The sequence below is a fragment of the Bos grunniens genome, chromosome 1 (genome assembly GCF_055505025.1).
Source record: "Bos grunniens cultivar Pamir isolate PY7600 chromosome 1, Bosgru_T2T1.0, whole genome shotgun sequence".
In the NCBI taxonomy this organism is placed as follows: domain Eukaryota; kingdom Metazoa; phylum Chordata; class Mammalia; order Artiodactyla; family Bovidae; genus Bos; species Bos grunniens.
In genome coordinates, this window is record NC_141165.1 from 78853791 (window position 1) to 78874408 (window position 20618).

Below are 20618 nucleotides of genomic sequence, written 5' to 3' on the forward strand. Positions count from 1 at the left end.
GTTATTGCCTGGAGAATCCCATGGACAGAGGAGCCTGGCAGGCTACAGTTCATGGGATGCAAAGAGTCAGATGTGGCTGAGTGACTTTCACCTTCTCTTCTTGTATGGATGAAGGAGTTTAGGCCCAGAGAAGCAAATGCTTTGCACATGCATCCTGCCAGTGGCTCAGCTCTGTGGGACTAGAGCATGCCCTTGGCTTTGGGTCTTTTCTCTTTGTTACTGTACCATGCAGGGTTTCCATAAACATCTATTTTAAACAATTCCAGTTTCAAATAATGCTGGCCTTAGCATTGGGACCCAAAGATAGCTATTTTCCCCATCATGGCCTCCTATCTACTCTAAATTGAAGATCATAGGATTGAGAATGGTTAAGAGGGTACCTCACAGGCACAAGTATCAAGGGCTTTGTTGAGGACCCTGACAGGTATATCTGTGATAAGCTACATGTTCCATGAAGTTTCTCTGTATACCCTAAATACCAGATAATCGGTCCATCACTTATTAGGTGTTCCAGGTATATAAAAATATAATAATAAAAATATCTGTTGAAAAAAAAACAAGAATGAGAGAAAAAAACATATTGTATTTTCTCAAACTCAGTATACCAGTATGCATAGGATTGTGGATGTCTGTGTATGCAGATCATATTTTCTTCTCTTCAGTAATAAGAGTAATATATATTAGCCTCTCAGCTGACTAAAAAGAACTGATAATTAGAGTCTATCCTCATATGAAACAGTAATTTTGCCCAGAAAAAATAACTTTATAAAAATATTTTTACATCTGTTTACATTCTTAAAAGTGCATCTTACATCTCTTATCTCATTTAATTATCACAATTCTGAGAGGTAGACAGGACAAGTAATTGTATCTCCTTCTATAGATGAGAAAATTGATACTCAGATTACGGAATTTTGTCCAAGATACTGTGCAGTTCTAGCTACTCTGGAAAGCATCTGCCTCAGTAAAACTGATCTGATTGTCTATTAATAACCTCTGTTTACAAGTTGCAAATGCCAGGCATTATAAAAGCTGGACCTAAGACACCGTGGCTCCCCAGGTGGCTCAGTGATAAAGAATCCACCTGCCAAGACAGGAGACACAGGAGACACAGGTTCAATCTCTGGGTTAGGAAGAGTCCCTGGAGGAGGAAAGAGCAACTCACTCCAGTATTTTTGCCTGGAAAAATCCCTTGGCCAGAGAAGCCTGGCAGGCTACAGCCCATGGGATAACAAAGAGCTGGACACAACTGAGCATGCACGCATATGCAAGACATCATGCCATGTTGCTGAGTTTAGGATTAGCTCCTCTGAGTTATTGGCCAGAGAACGTCTATTACAAACCAAGCGTGAGACAATCTTGTTTTCACAGTTGCAATAGACTCAACCTAATGATTTTCCATTGGTAATGTGAATAATCGTCAATAACTAATCAGCAAGAGTTGTCATATTCTTGTCATTAACAAGGGCCAGAATACCAAAGAGAGGATTTTGTGCTCCAAGAATCACCTAGTGTGGAGTTTGGAAAGAATACTGTATAGAAACCAAGGCAATTGGGTCCTGACCTTAGCTCTTTAACTAGTTTTCATTAGGCAACCAACTTCCCAGAATACAGTGTCCTAGGATATAAAGGGAGCAAGTTGGACAGGATGATTTTAATAAGTTTTTCAGGCTGAAGCAAACTGTATTTGTAAAAGGCTATAGCATATCAGTTTGCTAAAGATTGATATTTGCATTCAATGTAATTGCCTTTATATGGAACTACATATTAATAACAACATATAGGAAAAATCTGTTAACTGGAGGACAGTGTAAAGTAGCAGAATGAACAACTTTGTCTTTGGACTTTAAAGATAGAGGTTCAAATCTGACCACGTTTATAGTCATTTGATATATAACAGGAAAAAGAATTCTACCATTCTACTGACTCTGATGGATTATTGCGGAGATTGAATGAGGCCCTGGTTGTGTAGTTACTAAACATTAAAAGCTCTACCAAAGCAAGATGTCAGTTTTTATTTTGAGAGTATAAAATGATACAAATTACTTTTATGAAGAACTAAGGTATTTCCAGGTTTGGGATATAAAAATTGTACATAAAAATGAAAATAGCTCTTCCACAAAATTCTCGTGGATGTAGCAAAGAATCTTAGAAATCCAAGAGCCCATTTTATATTATTATGTTATCCAGTTGTCCTAGAGTATCATACACAGAATTCCTTCAATAATCCATTTGTTTTAGTAAAGATATAAAATATAAGAGATTGATGGTGATGCAAAAATTAGAAATGTAGTATTTACATATAATAGTTTAATTAAATGATCAAAGAATGTCAGATTAATTAAATGTATGATCTAGTCCCCTAAAATTGATAAGAGTTAAACACAACTAGCATTTATTATACAACCAGGCTCTGGGTCTTATTTTCATATATATGACCTCATTTAGTTCTTACAGAACTTCAGTGTAAATGTTTTCATTCTTGTATAGTAGATGAGGAAACGGAAGGCCAAAGAGGTCAAGAAAATTGCATAGAAAATTCAAGAAACCCAGGTTTATTGAACCTACCAATAATTTTCTTACCCCATATAGCAGACTCTTCTCTGATTCCAGAGTTAACAAGTCCCAACAGACTGTACCTTGATGATGTTGTAAAGGCAATTCTATCATCTATCTGACTTAGCTTAGAAGGAAAGGAATTCCACTCTTTCCTCCTGTCACAATACTCTCAATGGAGTACTGTGATCTTTTAATTTTGCTCCTGGCATAAAGGTCTAAGATGCTCATGAGTCCCAGCTCCCCCATCATATTTCTCAAGGGTTAGGAGACGTTCAAGATAAGTGTTTTTGTTTTGAAAGAACCGTGTTACATAAAGACTATACATTTTAAGGTAAAATAGTACCTCTCTGGGCCTGAAGGTAGAGACAGGCTAAATGCCCTTTAATGGAGTGTCTTTTTTTAATTCACTAAAGCTCAGATTGTAATCCTAACCCCAGTGCTTCATAATAAACACCAGGGCATTTATTTACTTTGTGAAGAATGTGATTTGTGGCTTATGGTAAAATTGAATAAAATGATCTAATTGTCTGTTTTTGTTCTTTCTGTTGGCTTTTTCCCTTGTGGTTTTAAGACATGTTTCTTAGTTTTAAATTCAATTTATTTAGTCCAAATAAAACAGAAAATCTTATAAAAATTGTTTCCTCTAAATGCTGTTAGTAGTCACATGTTTTGTTTGCGTTAGTTTAACACATAGACACTCATCTCTAGCCATGTCGAGTTCCCTTTACCAATGCTGCCCAATGCGCTCATTTTGTTACAATACTCTTCTTGTGGAATGAATTTTGTCTCAGAGTAGGCATATCTGGGACTTACATAATGAAGACTTTTGTTTTAGCACAACATTAATTCCAAAAACTGTTATGATGTGTTTTTTTCCAAGAGCCACTCAAGTCCCACCTACAATAGATTCCCAGAACCATACATCACCACCCATTGCCTGCTCCCTCACCATTCATAAGTAATTACTCTCTTCTGTGTTCCCATCACATATTACTCATTCCTCTGTAATAGCAATTTGTTGTGCCCTTTACCTCCAGTCAGTTATTTATAGAAGTGTCTCCCTCACCCCCCACAGTGGAAACTTCTGAGAGTAGGGATGGTCTCTTTGTCTGTTCTCTCTTCAACTGTACCTGCCAGGATGTTTTGTCCTACTCTTGAGACTTTCTGTAATGCTAAATTAAGGGGGCAGACAGCTCTGCTCATCAGAAAATCACGTGAAAAGTTTCTTTAAAAGAGATTTATAAGAAAGTACATGTTACGTAGGCATGGGATGCAAAGAGTTATGCTCAAAAAGATGAACCAAAGTGACAAAAATAAGAATGCTGAGGTTCTTTAACTGAATTTTCAGTGACATGTTTCATAGCTGTCATTTTGTGTGTGGAGGTAATGACATCAAAAGAAAATACATCTTAAGGAATTGATGCAGTTTGCTAAATTGACTCAAAATTTTTCCTGTTTTGGAAAAATTAGAATTCTCATCTATCAAGTAAGAATTTTTATTCTAATTGAAAAATCACAGTCATAGGGTAACCGTTGTTATTTTCAGTCTTTTCGAAACATGTATTAGATATAAACACAGTAGATATTTAGGTTAAGATACAGATATAGGTGAAGGATATTTGGAAAATGCAAGAGAACTTTCAATGAGTAATGCATGCTTTCCTGGGAGGCAGAGCTGTTTGATGGTTATATACTGTGGGCTTATTTGAAAAACTAACGAGATAAAATGATGTCTTCATCTGTGAAGGAAACCAAAAAGTACTGTCATTATTTGGGAAGCCTTGATTACCAGAATCAAGAATAAGTCTTTATTCCCAAATTAAGGTAGATAATACAGTTATTTGAATTTAAATAATGTCAGTGGCATTCCAGTGAAGCTTGCTGAGTCATAGCCATGTTCTCTTCTTACTGTACCACATTGCTCTTCTGTTGGGAATACCTACACTTAGGTTATGCTTTCCAGTCTTTTTTACATCATGATTCACATGAAAAGTGATGGCCTTCATTGAGCACATTGGAGGGAGTAGATGAGGCTTCTCCTGGCCCAAGGTAACTACCGTTCAGGGACTATGGAACCTCTGGCCCCTTCTGCCCCTTCCAAGCATAGGGACCTGGGCCCTATTGGAGGCGCTGTGTATTAGCCTGCCAGTTGAGAAGCTTTGGACTAGAGAGTTGTTTTGCATGATTAAATAGATTGTGTTTCATTTTATGTCAAGTATCGAGAGTTTACTTATTCATGATGAAACTAATATTTATGGAGCATCAGTTTTAGGCAAGGATACTGTTGTAGATGCTAGGGATCTAACAATGAGTTTTCTGGCTTACCCTGTGCAAGCCAATGAAATTGACAGTAGATGAACTGTCTTAAGATCTCAACGTGTTTCCTGTCTTTATTTTATACGCATGTAGCTTGCAGGTCTGGAGAAGGCAATGGCACCCCACTCCAGTACTCTTGCCTGGAAAATCCCATGGATGGGGGAGCCTGGTGGGCTTCAGTCCATGGAGTCACTGAGAGTCAGACATGATTGAGCGACTTCACTTTCACTTTTCACTTTCATGCATTGGAGAAGGAAATGGCAACCCACTCCAGTATTCTTGCCTGGAGAATCCCAGGAACGGCGGAGCCTAGTGGGTTGCCGTCTATGGGGTCACACAGAGTTCGACACGACTGAAGTGACTTAGCAGCAGCAGCAGCTTGCAGATCGTCTGCCTTTTATTTGCAATGTGGAGTATGTCAACTGAAATGTGGAATAGGCATGCTGTGATGTAGCAGTGGGGTTATCCACTGGATGGAGAATTAGACCTATCCTCTAATTACGTATCTTCCACTAGTTGTTTTCCCTTGCTGCCCTTTAGTCTCCTGAATCTGGTAGTTGGGACCAGACGGATGGGTTTTAATCTGTACTGCATGCACCACCCCCCAACAGGCTTCATCCTCTCCTCTCTCCATCCAGAAGTGATTTTGGACTCCTTTGGATGTGCTTCCTTAATAAATTGCTTCCCTGAACAAAGGATTGGGGAAAAGAGGACAAGTGAGGGGAGTTGAAAACTCCAGGACCACAATAATCTCTAAAGACTTTTAAAAGTCTCATATTTTCTAGCTCTCCTCATTTCTTTCTTTTTATTCTTAGCTCAGCAAGACCAAAACTGTATCTAGAACATGAGATGTCACCCTTCTCTTTCCAAGAGTCTTTTCTGTTCCAGTATTGCTTTGGTACCTAAAAAAAAAAACAATAAAGACTGAATATAAGATCACATTTTAATTTTATGAAATGAAAATTTTAACATTTCTAAATGGCAGTACTTTATAGTCTTCCAAATCTTCAAATACTTATGTCTCTTGATTTAATCTGCAACAGGGAACACACATACACCTAAGGAATATATAAATTTTAGAAATACTCTTTTCTTCATCATTTTAACTAATAGTCAGTGCTTGTGTTACCTGTATCCTTCATTTATATTCAGATGATTCTTCCAGCTCTTCTGCCCGTGAATTAGAGAATTTATTTATAATTATCCAAGGATAGAAAAGATACAACCAGATTGTCTCTCTCATTTAAAAACAGTTGCATTGGGGAGTTTTGTGTACAGTATTTGTTGACAATTTTATTTGTATTTTCACTTTTTGCCTTTAATCACAATTGTATTGCCATCACTTCAAAAAAGTTTATAAGCTGTGCCTTTTAGCAGTTAAATAATTTCTTATTTTTTTCTGCTACTCTAACATCTTCTCTCATTAATGATACTTTCATTTGAGTAACTGCTTAAAATACTTTCAAAAATTCCTTAAAAATCTTCAAACAAGCCTAGGATTATTTTTTTGGCTCTGCTGGTCTTCTTTGCTGTGCGGGCTTTTCTCTAGTTGGGGAGACCTGGAGCTACTCTCTAGCTGTCATGCTCGGGCTTCTCATTGTGGTGGCTTCTCTTGTTTCATAGCATGGGCTCCAGAGCACAGGCCCGTTAGTTGTGGCTCACGGGTTTGTTGCTCCAAGGCATGTAGGATCTTCTCAGGTCAGGGATCGGATCCATGTCTCCTGCATTGACAGGCAAATTCTTTCACTGAGCCACCTGGGAAGCCTCCTTTTACACCTGGTTCCCTCTTGCCTAATGTGTATTATGGACCATGCAGGCCCTGGGCAAAGATGTTTAATGTTATGGATACTGTAGTGCACTGCCCAGATCCCCTGTTTAACCTGAAGTGAAGGGAACACCCTCATCCCAACATCATTCTTCCTCCTTGCAAGCAGCCTGTATCCATTGGATGGCAGATGTAAGGGTATAAACGTCCTATCCCCTAGCTTCAGGGAAAGACAATTTTGCACAGTTATCTTAACTCCAGAGTTCTCCATGAAACCATCAGAAACCTTTATTATAACTGCATCGTAGTTCAATTCCTCCCTCTCTCCAGAGGCTGCCTGTTCTTTCCCATAGGTATGAGCTCAAAGACACTCTTCAATAACTTCTTTTGTGTAAATCTCTGTTTCAGAAACTGTTTCCTAGGAAACTCAACCTATGACTATGGCTCCCTACCAGGAGAGCGGGGTGGCCACTGTTTGGTCATGGAGGTTGACATAAACCTTTAAATCAAGGACATTATTATATTCAGTGTCATAGAAGAAGCATAATACAATCCAATAGGAGTAAAAGTGACTTCTTTTTCTTGGAGTATAACAAAGGGAGAATTAGGAAAGATTTTGCAGAAGAGGTAACATTGGAGCTTAACTTTGGAGAATGAGTAAGTATTCTCTAGACAAGGAAGAATGTGAGTAGTCTGGGCTTGTAAAAAAACACAGCTATTAAAGATGTGGCAGGGAGCTCAGTGTGGCAGCTAGCAGGTGGGGCCCATGGGAAAGAGCAGTAGAGATAGGTCATGAGGCCCTCTACTCATTTTTAAGGGCCTTAGGCTGGAGTGTTCTCTTCCTTCCTAACTCCTATCTGTCAAACTCAGTGCCCCTGCTTCACAGACAAGATGCAATTTGAGTAGATACTGAGACACCCATCTTCTGCTTGTTTGCTTGAAGACTTGTTATTTCTTTTTATCTTTTATTAAATACAATTTAATTTATTAACCATTTCATTTTATGGGCTTCCCTAGTGGTTCAGATGATAATCAGCTGGCAATGCAGGAGACCCCAGGTTTGATCCCTGGGTTGGGACGATCCCCTGAAAAAGAGAATGACTACCCACTCCAGTATTCTTGCCTGGAAAATTCTATGGATTGAAGAGCCTGACGGGCTACAGTCTATGAGGTGACAAAGAGTCGGGCATGACTGACCAACAAACATTTCATTTTAACCTAATTTAGAAAAATTTCATATTTCTATAAAATGTGTATCTTTTAGTCTGACTTTAAAATAACCTTCTATAAGAAGACACAAAGATCTTCTTTTGTCATGCTTAAAATTCTACCTTTAGTAACTTCTGGAATTCCAAGTGGTAAGGTAAAGTAAAGGTTAGAGAGTCCAGGTTTCTGACACACGAACCCTTGTTTCAAGCCTCGGATGAAGGGTCATTCAGTTGTTGTTAGTATATCTCTAGTAATGGAAATATTGACCTATACCTGTATTTGTTAATACTGATATATCAGGGCTTCTCTGGTGGCCCAGATGGTAAAGAATCTGCCTGTAATGCGAGAGGGCTGGATTTGATTTCTGGGTTGGAAAGATCCCCTGGAGGAGGGCATGGCAACCCACTCCAGTATTCTTGCCTGGATAATCACCATGGACAGAGGAGCCTGGTGGCCTACAGTCCATGGAGTTGCCAAGAATCAGACATGACTGAGTGGCTATACTGATATATCACAGACTAATAAAACTGCAGAGCTGAAATTAGTCACTGTTTTGCAGATAAGAAAACCAAGGTCTAGGGAGGAAAAATCATTTATCTAAGGTCATACAGTAGATGTTGACAAATCCAGAGGGACAATTCATCTTCTTCATCCAGCAACTTTGTTTCTCTGTGACCACAGAATTAACTCATCAGATCCCTATCTGAATTATTGGGAGTCAGGAACCTGGGGTACCAGCCATCCTCTACTCCTAATTGTTTCCATGACTCAGGTCCCAGCTGTGTCAGTCTTCCAGGTCTGTTTTCTCACCTGTGCAATCAGAGGCCTGGACCAGAGGAGCTCCCAGAGTCCTCCTCCCATTTATACAGTCTAGCCTTTCTCTAAGAGAAGATACGTCTAAAGGTCCTAGTGGACCAGTTGGAGACTGAGAGACAAATACAGTAAAGGGAACTGGCTCAAGAAGGTTCGTATGTCCTCAACCATTTGCCAATCCAAGCTTCTAGTCAGATACATTCTTGGAGCTTTTATTTTGTGATTTGGGGGCATTTTACTGCAGTCTCACTTGAGGAATATTTTACACTTTCTTTTGTAGCAGAAATGTTCCGATTACCTGCCCTTTAAACTTGGGCCATAAAGTCTTTCCTTAGAAACTGACTCAACTTTATATGTTGCTGCTGGTTTTGAATAAATGGGCTGAATCTTGCAGCCAAGCCTCAATGCAAACAAAAACATTTTCTGGTCAAGCATTTTCTGGTTTGTTCAACTCCATTACAGGGTTGGCTTTAAAAAAGAAAAAGTTAAAACCCACAGAAGAGCAAAACACAAACCCTGGGAAGACAGTTTCCAGCCACATTAACTCAGATCACCAGGGTAGAAAAGAACCAGGGCCTTCATTGTCCAGACCATCGTCATCTCCAGACTCTCATCTTATGTTCTTCTGCTATTTTAATTTCACCACTTCAAAATGGGGGGAAAATAGGTTAATAGTTTCCATGAGTTTAGACTGTGACCAGAGGCATACTAAGCAATTTCAGAATCTCCAGCAACCACAGCTTGGAGAAGAGAATGGTGGTGGATTTGCCGTCCTCTGGATTCCAGAGTTTAGGGGACTCGGGCCAGCACTGTGATGCCAGAGTGGGATGTAAACAATATTCCTTGCTTCATTCTTTTAGCATATGTTCATCCTAGGATTCTTTTTATTCCAGGTAGTATGCTGGGTGAAAAAGTGAAAGTGTTAGTTGCTCAGTCATGCCTGACTCTTTGCGATCCCATGAACTGTAGTCTGCCAGGCTTCTCTGTCCATGGAATTCTCCAGGCAAAAATACTGGAGTGGGTTGCCATTTCCTTCTCCAGGGGATCTTCCCAATTCAGGGATTGAACCTGGGTCTCCTGCATTGCAGGCAGATTTTTTGCCATCTGAGCCACCAGGGAAAAAGCATGGGACAAACATTCTTAAGACATAATCCCTGCCCTTAAAGAATCACAGTATAGTATAGGAAATACCCATATGTGCAAATAATTGTAATACAGTGAATACTGTAAGTGATATAAGCAACATGAATTATGTGCTTAGGAAAGGGAAAGAAAAAAACAGTTTATTCCAACTGAAGTTACTGAAGAAGGCTTGCCTGGGGAGATGCCTTCTGGTCCATACCTTGACAGGTCAAAACAGCAAATTGTGATTCCTTCTAGGCATGACAATGCTCAGAAGTATGGAAGTTTCTCATTGGTTTGAGCAGGAGTAGCAGTCTGAAACATTAGGGAAATCTGAGCCTAAAACAGGAGATTGCCTGTCAGGTGAGGAACTAGTTCTTTTCACAGTGAGGAGCCATAGACGTTTTTCTGGCAGGAAAGCTACTTAATCACATCTGTATTTTAGAAAGGAAACTGAAAGTCAGTATGAGGACAGGCAAGTGTTACAGGAGGAGAGATGGAAACCAGAAGCCCGTCAGGCACTGTCCCTCTACTTGTCACCAGCACATGGTTATCTGCCAACAGACGTGCCTTGCCTCATGCCCGTTTAAAAGTTCCAGTGGTAAGAGGGAAATATTTCTTCTCCATTTCCACATCCCTTCCAGTTTTGCAGTTTTCTAATCAGATCCCTATCCCAGGTTTATTCTAGATTGTAAACTCATGGAGTCAGTCCAAACATCTCAGTTAGAATATGCATATTACATGTGAAACTCTGTTGTCTGGTAAGAAAGCATACAATTCTAGGCAAGGATGGAAAGTTAACAACTAATTTTATCAGTCTTTCTGAGTCCTGACTCAATAAATGATATCCATTTTAAAAGGGTAGGAGGATTTATTTTTAAAGTTGAATATATTTTTAAAGCCAAATAAATTTGACTTTCTTATTTCATTTCTCAAAAGAGAAACCCTCTAGGTTCAACAAACCCTCTAGACTCAAAACCTTCTAGGTTCAACATTTCTATCAAGAATTCACAACACTAAATATGGAGATGGTGTTTGAATCAAGGGTTTAAATGATCAAAACATCATTGATTTTACTGACCTCTCATTGGGTTCTATAACCAGCATGCTGTCTGCGAGTCTGGGTCATCAGAGAGACCACTCTAAAACATTAAGGTTCTGAGTGGTCCTGGTAAGATTTTGATGATTAATCAAGTTTTAGAAGTAATAGAGAAGTATTCTTCCAGTGGAGAACCCAGATTGTGTAGTTCAGAGGTCAGCCAACTATATGCTAAGTCACTTCAGTCGTGTCTGACTGTTTGCAACCCTATGGACTGCAGCCTGCCAGGCTCCTCTGTCCATGGGATTCTCAGGTGAGAATACTGGAGTGGGTTGCCCTCCTCCAGGGGATCTTCCCAATCCAAGGATTGAACCTGCACCTCTTAGGTCTCCTTCATTGGCAGTCGGGTTCTTTACCAGTAGCGCCACTTGGGAAGCTCAACTATAGCCATGGCCAAATCCAGCTTGCTTTTGTAAGTAAAGTTTTATTAGAACACAGTCATGATCATTTACTTACACATTGTCTGTGGCTGCCTTCCTGCCACAACAGCAAAATTGAGTTGTTGTACAAAGCCAGAGGGCTTCCCTTGTGGCTCAGTGTGTCTTCTGCCAGTGCAGGAGACACAGGTTCAATCCTCGAGCCAGGAAGATCCCGTGGAGGAGGGTGTGGCAACCCACACCAGTGTTCTTGCCTGGGAAATCCCATGGACAGAGGAACTTGGAGAGCTACAGTCCATAGGATCTTAATGAGTTGGACAGACTTTAGTGACTAATACACAAAACACATCTGCATGGCCTTAGAAGAGCTACTTGATCCATCTGTTTCATGCTCTCTCTGTAATAAACACTCTGCCTTTCTCCAAATACTATGTGAAAGCACATGAGCCCATATGTTCTGGAACACTGCTTGTCATGCTCTAAGTTACTATGTAAGTGGAGCTCCTTACATCCCAGCTTAACATTGGCATTTTTTCTTTTCCTCCCTAGAATACCCTGGAGCAATGCAGCGTTTGCTCCAAGCCCATCATGGAGCGGATTCTCCGAGCCACAGGGAAGGCTTATCATCCTCACTGCTTTACCTGTGTGATGTGCCACCGCAGCCTGGATGGGATCCCATTCACCGTGGACGCTGGTGGCCTCATCCACTGCATTGAGGACTTCCACAAGTAGGTGATCTACTCTCCCTTCTGCTGCCTGATGGTCCTCTTGGGGTCTGGTCTTACTGCCTGGCATATGGGCTACTCTTCTCTCTCCAAGCTATAGAATCTCCGGATTTGGTGGGACCTTAGAAAGAAGTTATTTATTCCCTCCTCCAATGCAGAAAGTGATATCAAGTAATCCGTGTGGTCCTCCAGTGTGGCCTCTGCTTCAAAGCTTCCCTTGGGCTTATCCATCACATGTTTGTGTCACCTTAATTGTAAGAAAGTTGAGTCAGCCACAGAACATATTACTGAAGAGCCAGGATCACAGAGTAGCTCTCCCTGGCCTAAACGTGAACAAGCTGTGAGCCAGTGGACAAATTGCCCAGTTTTATGTGAGCTCTTCAGTTTGTTCAGTTAGACCAGACCAGTTTCCCATCCAAGACAGCCTAGGGTTCTCTCTAGAGCCATGTCTTTTCCACTCTGCACATAGGAAGTTATAGGGGGAGAACATTTGAATTATTGAGAGAACAATTCAGCCCCTCTTGCTAAAGGAAGACTCTTGCATATTTGGAGGTGGTTTTATGCCATTATCAACATATGCATACCCTCCCCTAAGCTCTTAGCCCAGGTCCTCTTCCTCAGGATATTTTCTAATCTTTTGAGAACAATTAGAAAGTAGAACCTCAAGATCAAGACTAGAAAAATATATCCCCACTTCCCCACTTCTCTCCTTTGTAGAGTCCTCTTTTATGATAGCCGTAGTGGTCATGAAAATTGTATAGCTTTGTATTTTGCTTATTCTTATTTGACCAATTTGTTGGTTGATCACATTTGTTGCATATTCCCAGGAACGGTATGACAGCTTTAGGTGTGGTTTATAAATGGCAGACACGGAAGTTTTGTCCAGCAAACACAAGAATCATCTGAGGCTTGCAAAGAGATGAATTTGTATGGCTTGCCAGTTTGGGTTCTATTGCCCTCCAAATATACAGTCTTGTGGGTTAATTTTCATTGCTCTGTTGTCAACAACCAGGAGGTACTTGCCACAAGCAGCCTGGGGACCTGAGATTCATATTTTGAAAAAAGAATTTTCTGACCACTTTCCAAGTAGCAGAGAAAGTGAAAACCTCACCAAAAGATGTGAGGCTGAATGAATTAAAAAAAAAATAATAATAATGCAGAGGCAGGAATTCTCAACCTGAATTAGACAAGGAAGGGCTGGCTCACTTTGAAAGGGCAGTCACAGCATAAACTGTACTTCATGTTATTGATATTTTTAGCTTCTAATTACACATAAAAAAAAAAAAAACTTGCATCTATTTAAGGGAAGTGAAAAGATACCAGCGGGAAGTGTATTTCTGTCACTGCTTCTCTCCTTTCTTAGATTCACTCTAATCCAAGAAAGACTGATAGATATAATCAGAGCACACATGTTTCTGTTGCTGGAGAAGACTGATATGTTACACCCTCAATTAAAACAGGAAGTCAATTCTGACAAATGTAGGTTTATATCTATGCCGTTTATCTTTCATTTCGAGGAGTGGGGAGCATAATTAGAGACTTGTGACTGGTGACGTGTGTGTGGGTCTGAACACTCCAGGAAGGCACACTTGAGCAATTAAAAGGGATAAAGAATCCACAACCCCCAATGGTCCCTACCGTCGCTAATTCAATGGGAAGTTAAAATGCAAACTATTCAAAATGTTGTCTCCATGATCGGCAGGTATGCAGGGGGAGAAGCTTTTTGCTCTTTTCCCCATTTCCAAAAAGAAAAATAAAAGATATATTTTAAAGGACTCTGTTTCTGGTTCTTGAAAGACTGGAACAGAAAGCAGCTATAAGTCCAACCCAGGGTAGACATTGCATGGCTAAGGCAAGTGGGTTACAGAGAGGAGATGCAGCTGCCTTCTGCAGATACTTGGTCATTCTGAACAGATCTCCCATTTGTGAGCTTCTAGGAAATGCCTCACTCCAGTACTCTTGCCTGGAAAATCCCATGGATGGAGGACCCTGGTGGGCTGCAGTCCATGGGGTCGCTAAGAGTCGGACACGACTGAGCGACTTCACTTTGATTTTCACTTTCACGCATTAGAGAAGGAAATGGCAACCCACTCCAGTGTTCTTGCCTGGAGAATCCCAGGGACGGGGGAGCCTCATGGGCTGCCGTCTATGGGGTCAAACAGAGTCGGACACGACTGAAGTGACTTAGCAGCAGCAGCAGCAGCAGCTGGAAATGCTTTTCCATTTCAATTCAACCACATCTATGAAGAGCCCTCTATGTGCCTATCACTGTGCTAAGTGCTAAAGGAAAGAAATTGCATAAGTAGAAATTCGTAGAGAGAAGCCCAGATCAGCAAGGAGTTTGACAGGAGGAAGGAAGAGAAGAAGTGCAGGTAATGTGTGAGATCAGGCAAAAAAGACTATGAAAGTGATGAGGTGAGGCACAGGCAAGGGTTTGAGCTGTCAAGGCCAGAAGAGATTACTGGGGCCTGAGTGGGCTTCTGGAAGCAGAGTGTTTTAAATGGGAAATGCAGCTTACTGAGCGAAGGAACAGCTCAGGCATTAAAGAAGGGCACAGAGTGAAGAATGGCTTCTCTGCACTCAAGGAAGCTCTGTTTGGCTGTAGCCAGAGCAGCCTGGGAGAAGAAGCTGAGATGCAGGAGGCCCAGGAGAAGGGGTTTATCTCCCCTGCCTAGAATCCTGTCCTTTACACTGGTGCTTCCCAAACTTGAGCGTGCTTACAGTCACAGATCTCGTTAAACTGCAAAGTTTAGTTCCGGAGATCTGGAGTGGGGGCCTAAGATTCTGCATTTCTGACCAGCTCCCAGGTGGTCTTCGACTGCACTCTGAGTAACAAGCTTCTGAAATGCTATTTTTAAAGCCTTGCTAATGGGCCATCCCCTTCATAAGCACCTTCAGTCGGCATTGGCCCAAATCCCCCATCCTGTTAGGCAGAAACTCTTTCCCATGTGTCATTTCAGATGACTGCTCAAACTAGTTTCCTGGCAGACTGCCTGTATCCCACCCTCACCCCCAATACACACCCATACACACCACACACACACAAACACACACAGACTTACTTTCCCATTTCACCTAAATGGCCATCTTTCAAGGCCCAACCCAATTATCATCTAGTGAAAATTCCATGGACAGAGAAGCCTAGCAGGCTACAGTCAATGGGGTTGCAAAGAGTCAGACATGGCTGAGCACAGCACACACAAAGAAGCTTCCTCTGATCTCAAACTCTCCCTAGCTCCATGTTTGAATTTAGATCTCTTTCTCTATGTTTTATAGTTTTGTAAATCCACTATAGATAGCACTTAACATAGCTGATTAGTGATTAAAAAAATGCACATGCACAATTTTACAGTAACCCCTTTAAATCATTTTTGCAGTATGATAGGATATGCATGGGATTCCCTGGTGGCTCAGACGGTAAAGTGTCTGCCCACAACGCAGGAGACCCAAGTTCGATCCCTAGGTTGGGAAGATCCCCTGGAGAAGGAAATGACAACCCACTCCAGTACACATATATGTTAACAGAACAAATACAGAAATATATAGAGGTCCCTCACCAGTCTGACTGCTGGAGTCTTAGTTTATTTCTGTATTCCCAGTTCCAAGACAGTGGGCTCAGAAAAGCAGATTTATTTAAATCACTCTTTCATTGTGTTGAGCTTTTATTCCACTGTCCGATCTTTCTGATCAGGGATGTTACATGCATCTGTTTGTTTAATCAGCGTCCATTTGTGGATTGCTAGAAATGTGCCAGGACCCAGTAAATAAGAGACCGTCCTTCTCTGAGCTTTGGCTCCCATGGCTGTATAGCAGAAATGATAAAAAAAAAAAAAAAAAAAGTATTTCTTCATGTTTTCTATCAGTAAAAAAATAAGATCAAGTATATAGAGTTCTTAACAAGACTTGGCATACAATAAGTACACAATTAATGGTAGCTATTTTAACCATCAGAAGTGTTTTTTATCAAATTAATTTTATTATTATTGTCTGCTTAGTGAGCCAAGTTTTTAAATAGACCACCTGGGAGTTTTCCGAGTCCTTAAAATGCTGTCCAGGGAACACCATGGGGACTGTGGAAGCCACTTCCAGTCTCTATCCTTTACCTTTTCCCATCTAATGAGGCTAGTTGGTAAGAAAGAATCATTACTCAGCAAGAATACTGTTCATACTTTCCAAAGAGGAAAGACCTTGAGGTTGAACATAAAGGCCTAAGCAATATCTTTTTATGCAGAATATAGCAAATACTTCATTCCATTAAATACTGTCTGACTTTCTATCTTCAGCACCAGTCACAAGTTATTTCTAGAAACTCAGAAATAAAGCAAATCTTGTTCTTTGGAAGCTCACAGTTTTGAGGTCTCCAAAGATATCCAAATAATTACTACTAAAATAGGCAAACTCAATGAAAGATATTTTATCCTCAAGGAGTAAGTAATCCTATTTGAGGACATTGGGGAAGGCTCACAGATAAAGTGATAGGCTAGACACACTTCTGACCTCAAAGTTTATGGTCCCAGTAGGTTTGGGGAAAGGAGATTTTGCAGCTGATTCCAGAAGCCTGCTTATTTCACTACTGATGACCCAGATTCAAAAATAATCAGGTAGTCCAAAGCAGTTTTTTTTTGCCACTGAGTATTAACTTCTTGCATAAAATGCCAATTATAACAACTCTGATTACTCCTGCAGTTGTACCATGATCCTTTTAATTTTTCTTTCATAGCAATCAATTGATCTGCTGCTTAATTCATATTTATTTAGATTGCAGCCATACAGATGCCTTTTGGGTGCTGCCAGGCAAATTAATATGTACATATAGAGTATAATGTATGTAAAAATGCTTTGACAACCATAAAGTGCTCTGCAAAGTGTTAGATTACTATCATTATTTCTTTTTAAGTCTCTCTACAAATAGATAAAATTTAACATCATTAATCTTAAAAGCGTTGCCATGAAAAAACTGAGTTGCACGGTCTTTCTTTCTTTTTCAATCTTTTCAGTTATCTGTGTCCATTGCAAATCATGTCTCATTTCACACCTTCATAAATGGCACACCTAATTTCTAGAAGATACAAATGGATGCATGGCCTATATTTGCAGCCTATTGATCTGTTATAAGAAAAAAAAAATGTTATGCCCATTAGCCATATAAGGAATATTAAGAGTTAGGGAATATTAAAAGTTACTGCTACTGCTAAGCCACTTCAGTCGTGTCCGACTCTGTGCAACCCCATAGACAGCAGCCCACCAGGCTCTGCCGTCCCTGGGATTCTCCAGGCAAGAATAGTGGAGTGGGTTGCCATTTCCTTCCCCAATGCATGAAAGTGAGAAGTGAAAGTGAAGTCGCTCAGTCGTGTCCGACTCTTAGCGACCCCATGGACTGCAGCCCACCAGGCTCCGCCATCCATGGGATTTTCCAGGCAAGAGAACTGGAGTGGGGTGCCATTGCCTTCTCCTATTAAAAGTTAGGATATATTAAAATTTCTCACCAATAGTTGACCTCAAAATCATGTGTATGTATATCAATATATATACACATACATACATATATGGGGCTTCCCTCGTGGCTCAGCTCATAAAGAATCTGCCTGCAATGTGGGAGACCTGGGTTTGATCCCTGGGTTGTGAAGATCCCTGGAGAAGGGAAAGGCAGGCTACCCACTCCAGTATTCTGGCCTGAAGAATTCCATGGACTGTATAGTCCTCAGAGTCATAAAGAGTCGGACACAAGTGAATGACTTTCACTTTCACACACTTATGTATGTATATATATATACATATATGTGTATATATATATATATATATACACACAATTCTAAGAAAAACGCTCTAATAATTTGGAGTGAGGCAAACTTACCACCCTCAGGAAATTTGGGTAGAGCCCAGTAAGCACATACAAAGTCTAGAAGCAAAAGTCAGAAACAAGTAGGGGCTGCCAAGACCTTCATTCTTCCCTCTGCTTGATCCAGCCCAGGATTTGTATTTGCAATCTTTCCACAGGTGAATGCCATGCCACATGCTGAATGGCCTGTGTGAATTGCATCGGGCCACTCAGTGTGTGTTATGCAGACGCAGTTCACACACTCATCTCCCACTTCCCCAAATATCACAATATTTATGATTTAGAAGAACCTTAACAGTCATTGAGTATAAATCCCCTATTTTAGCTAAGGAAGGAGACCCAGGGAAGGAAGGTGACTTGCTCAAGGTCACACGAGGTGATAGACCAGATGTCCTGGCTCTTGGTTTGCACCTTTTCTTTTCTCTTGTTTTCACTTCTTTGTCAGTGCTTAAGTTCAGTATCTAACCAGAACTATCTCTCCTCTTTCAGGAAATTTGCTCCCCGCTGTTCTGTGTGCAAGGAGCCTATCATGCCTGCCCCTGGCCAGGAGGAGACTGTCCGGATTGTGGCTCTGGATCGTGATTTCCATGTTCACTGCTACCGGTGTGAGGTCTGTGGTCAGCGCCCCACCCCCTGCCAGGCCATCAGAGCCAGATTTTTATAAATATCACAATTATAAAATCTAAGAGAGCCCTTAATGCCTGTGTTCATTCAACTTGGGTTTTACAGGAGACCTGTGACCCCAGTTGGAAGTGACAAGAGATTTCTTGCCCGAGGGCCATGTCATCATGTATATAGCAAAGGGCAGCAAGTCTTTCTCCTCTAATCTGGGTATCAAAAGGACACCACATTCAGAAAATGACTTCAAAGGATTTTTTTATCCTAGTCCTATGACTTGCCCAGGGCCTCTCTTTTGAAGCAGCTTTCTTGTTTTCTACCAGACCTTCTGAGTGCAGCAGTTAGCAGCTCCCCCTTCTATCTGCAAGAGATAATATGAACTATCTTATTACCACCTCCTCATGACATTGGCTCGTCTAGTCCCATGAGATTTTCCCAAGACATGGGCGGTGGGGCTGGCAGAGCTGCCCCTAGCCTCTAGGACTGCAGTAATTCCGTCTACCACCTGAGCTGTAGCTGACCACCCAGTTTATGCAGTGTGCTTTGTTCGCTCCTGCAGCCCCAGTTGCATGCCTCTCTCTGGCCTTAATATGAGCAAAGAAAATAAAAAAACGTCCAGCTTTTACACTAGGTGTTATGACTAAAGAGCAATAAAAATGTCTAGCCTTAGAATTGACCTGAATTGTAAGTGTGGAAAACCTAGAGTTCACTTTGCAGTTGGAGAAACTGAGGTTCAATGGAGGCAGGCTTCCCACTATTTCTAGACACACTTGCTCTATGTGCCAACAGGCTTTGACTTTTCATGGTTTTGTTGTTTGTTCTAAGAGTGGTGTGAGATGTACCTTTTCTCCTCCCAGATGAAATGATAGCAGTACAAAATAAATTTGTGCTGCACATGTGTCTTAGAATCAAGACTGTAGAACGGGAGGAACACTGAATTAAAAGGAGGCAGACCTCCATCACCCCGGACAAATCACTTCCCTCTCCACAGCTCACTTCCCCACGTGTAAAACAGGCTTGTTCTGGATGCCCCAGTATTGGCTCCTTTGGTTCTAAGATTCAAGGTGCTAACAGTTGAGTTTCAACACTGCAGTCGACTCTGGGGTCTTTAGGGTGCCCAGGTAACGGTTAATGTTAGGTCATTAAAGGCTTAAAACCATGTCATTTATGTAATTTCTTTCTCTTTATTATGATCAAAAGGTTCTGTTTAATTCCATCACTCAGTTTCCCCAAATGTCTCTAGATCTCCAGAATATCTGCTTGTTCATTCATAAGGCTGGCCTTCTTGGGAAGAATAACTATAGGGGCCATTGCTGCTGCTGCTGCTCCTGCTGTTGTGTTCTGGATGATACCCTTTTTGAATTTACATTTCATTATTTGTCAAATTCAAATAGGAACTTCAGTGACCCCCCCCCTTGCTGTTATAGAAGACAGCAGAGGTGAGGCGCACAGCAGTCGTGACCTTCTAGAAGAGTTTCTACCACAGTTAGCAAGGGCACACACCACAAGATGAAATACTATATTTTTCTTTTCCGAAGAAATTTCTGTTTCCTCTAAAGGTGAAGGTCAGCATTTAACTGTCATATAACACTTTTCAAAATGGATGCTCAGGTACTATTAACAGTAGTATAATTCTTTACAGTTATATGGCTCTTGGCATTTTTTTCAAAGTATAGTCATATCCATTTTCCTCTTTGATCCTCCTAACATCTCAGTGAGGTAGGAATTGTGGGAATAATTTTCAGAGTGGCTGTTGGCCTTGCCTGCAGTGACAGAGGCAGGAGCAGAACAAATGGTGGTACCCAAGGGCCCTGTCCCCCCATCCTGCACTCATCCCTCTACACTGTGCTGTATCCTTTAGAAAGTACAATGGATCATTCCCCACTCCCCCCACCCACCCCAAACCTTAGGATTTTCTTTTCTTTCTAAAGTTGGAGTAAGTATGCAGAGCCTGTTGATGGCCCGCTGCTTAGCAGGAGTCGCTCTGCAACTTAGCTTCTGACCTGGAATTACCACAAGATTCTGTCCTTGCACTTGTATATTACTTTTGAAAAATCTTTAATAATAGATGATAAAGATTTATTCTCTCCTGTTCTTATTGTTTGGGTGAAGGGAAAAACTACTTGGGAGCCTAGGCCCTCGGGTTTTTCTCCTTCTGTACCTGTATTTCCTATTG

At 41.0% G+C, this 20618-nt stretch overlaps 1 protein-coding gene across 40 annotated transcripts in view; it reads left to right on the forward strand.

Moving 5' to 3' along the window:
* LPP (LIM domain containing preferred translocation partner in lipoma) overlaps nt 1-20618 on the forward strand; it is a 760918-nt gene that overhangs the window by 727096 nt on the left and 13204 nt on the right. For all 40 annotated transcript variants that reach the window (XM_086398886.1, XM_086398829.1, XM_086398964.1 and 37 more), the window contains 2 exons: nt 11810-11988; nt 18314-18434. In XM_086398886.1, coding sequence (XP_086255012.1) covers nt 11810-11988; nt 18314-18434 — 300 coding nt within the window. The remainder of the gene's footprint in view (nt 1-11809; nt 11989-18313; nt 18435-20618) is intronic.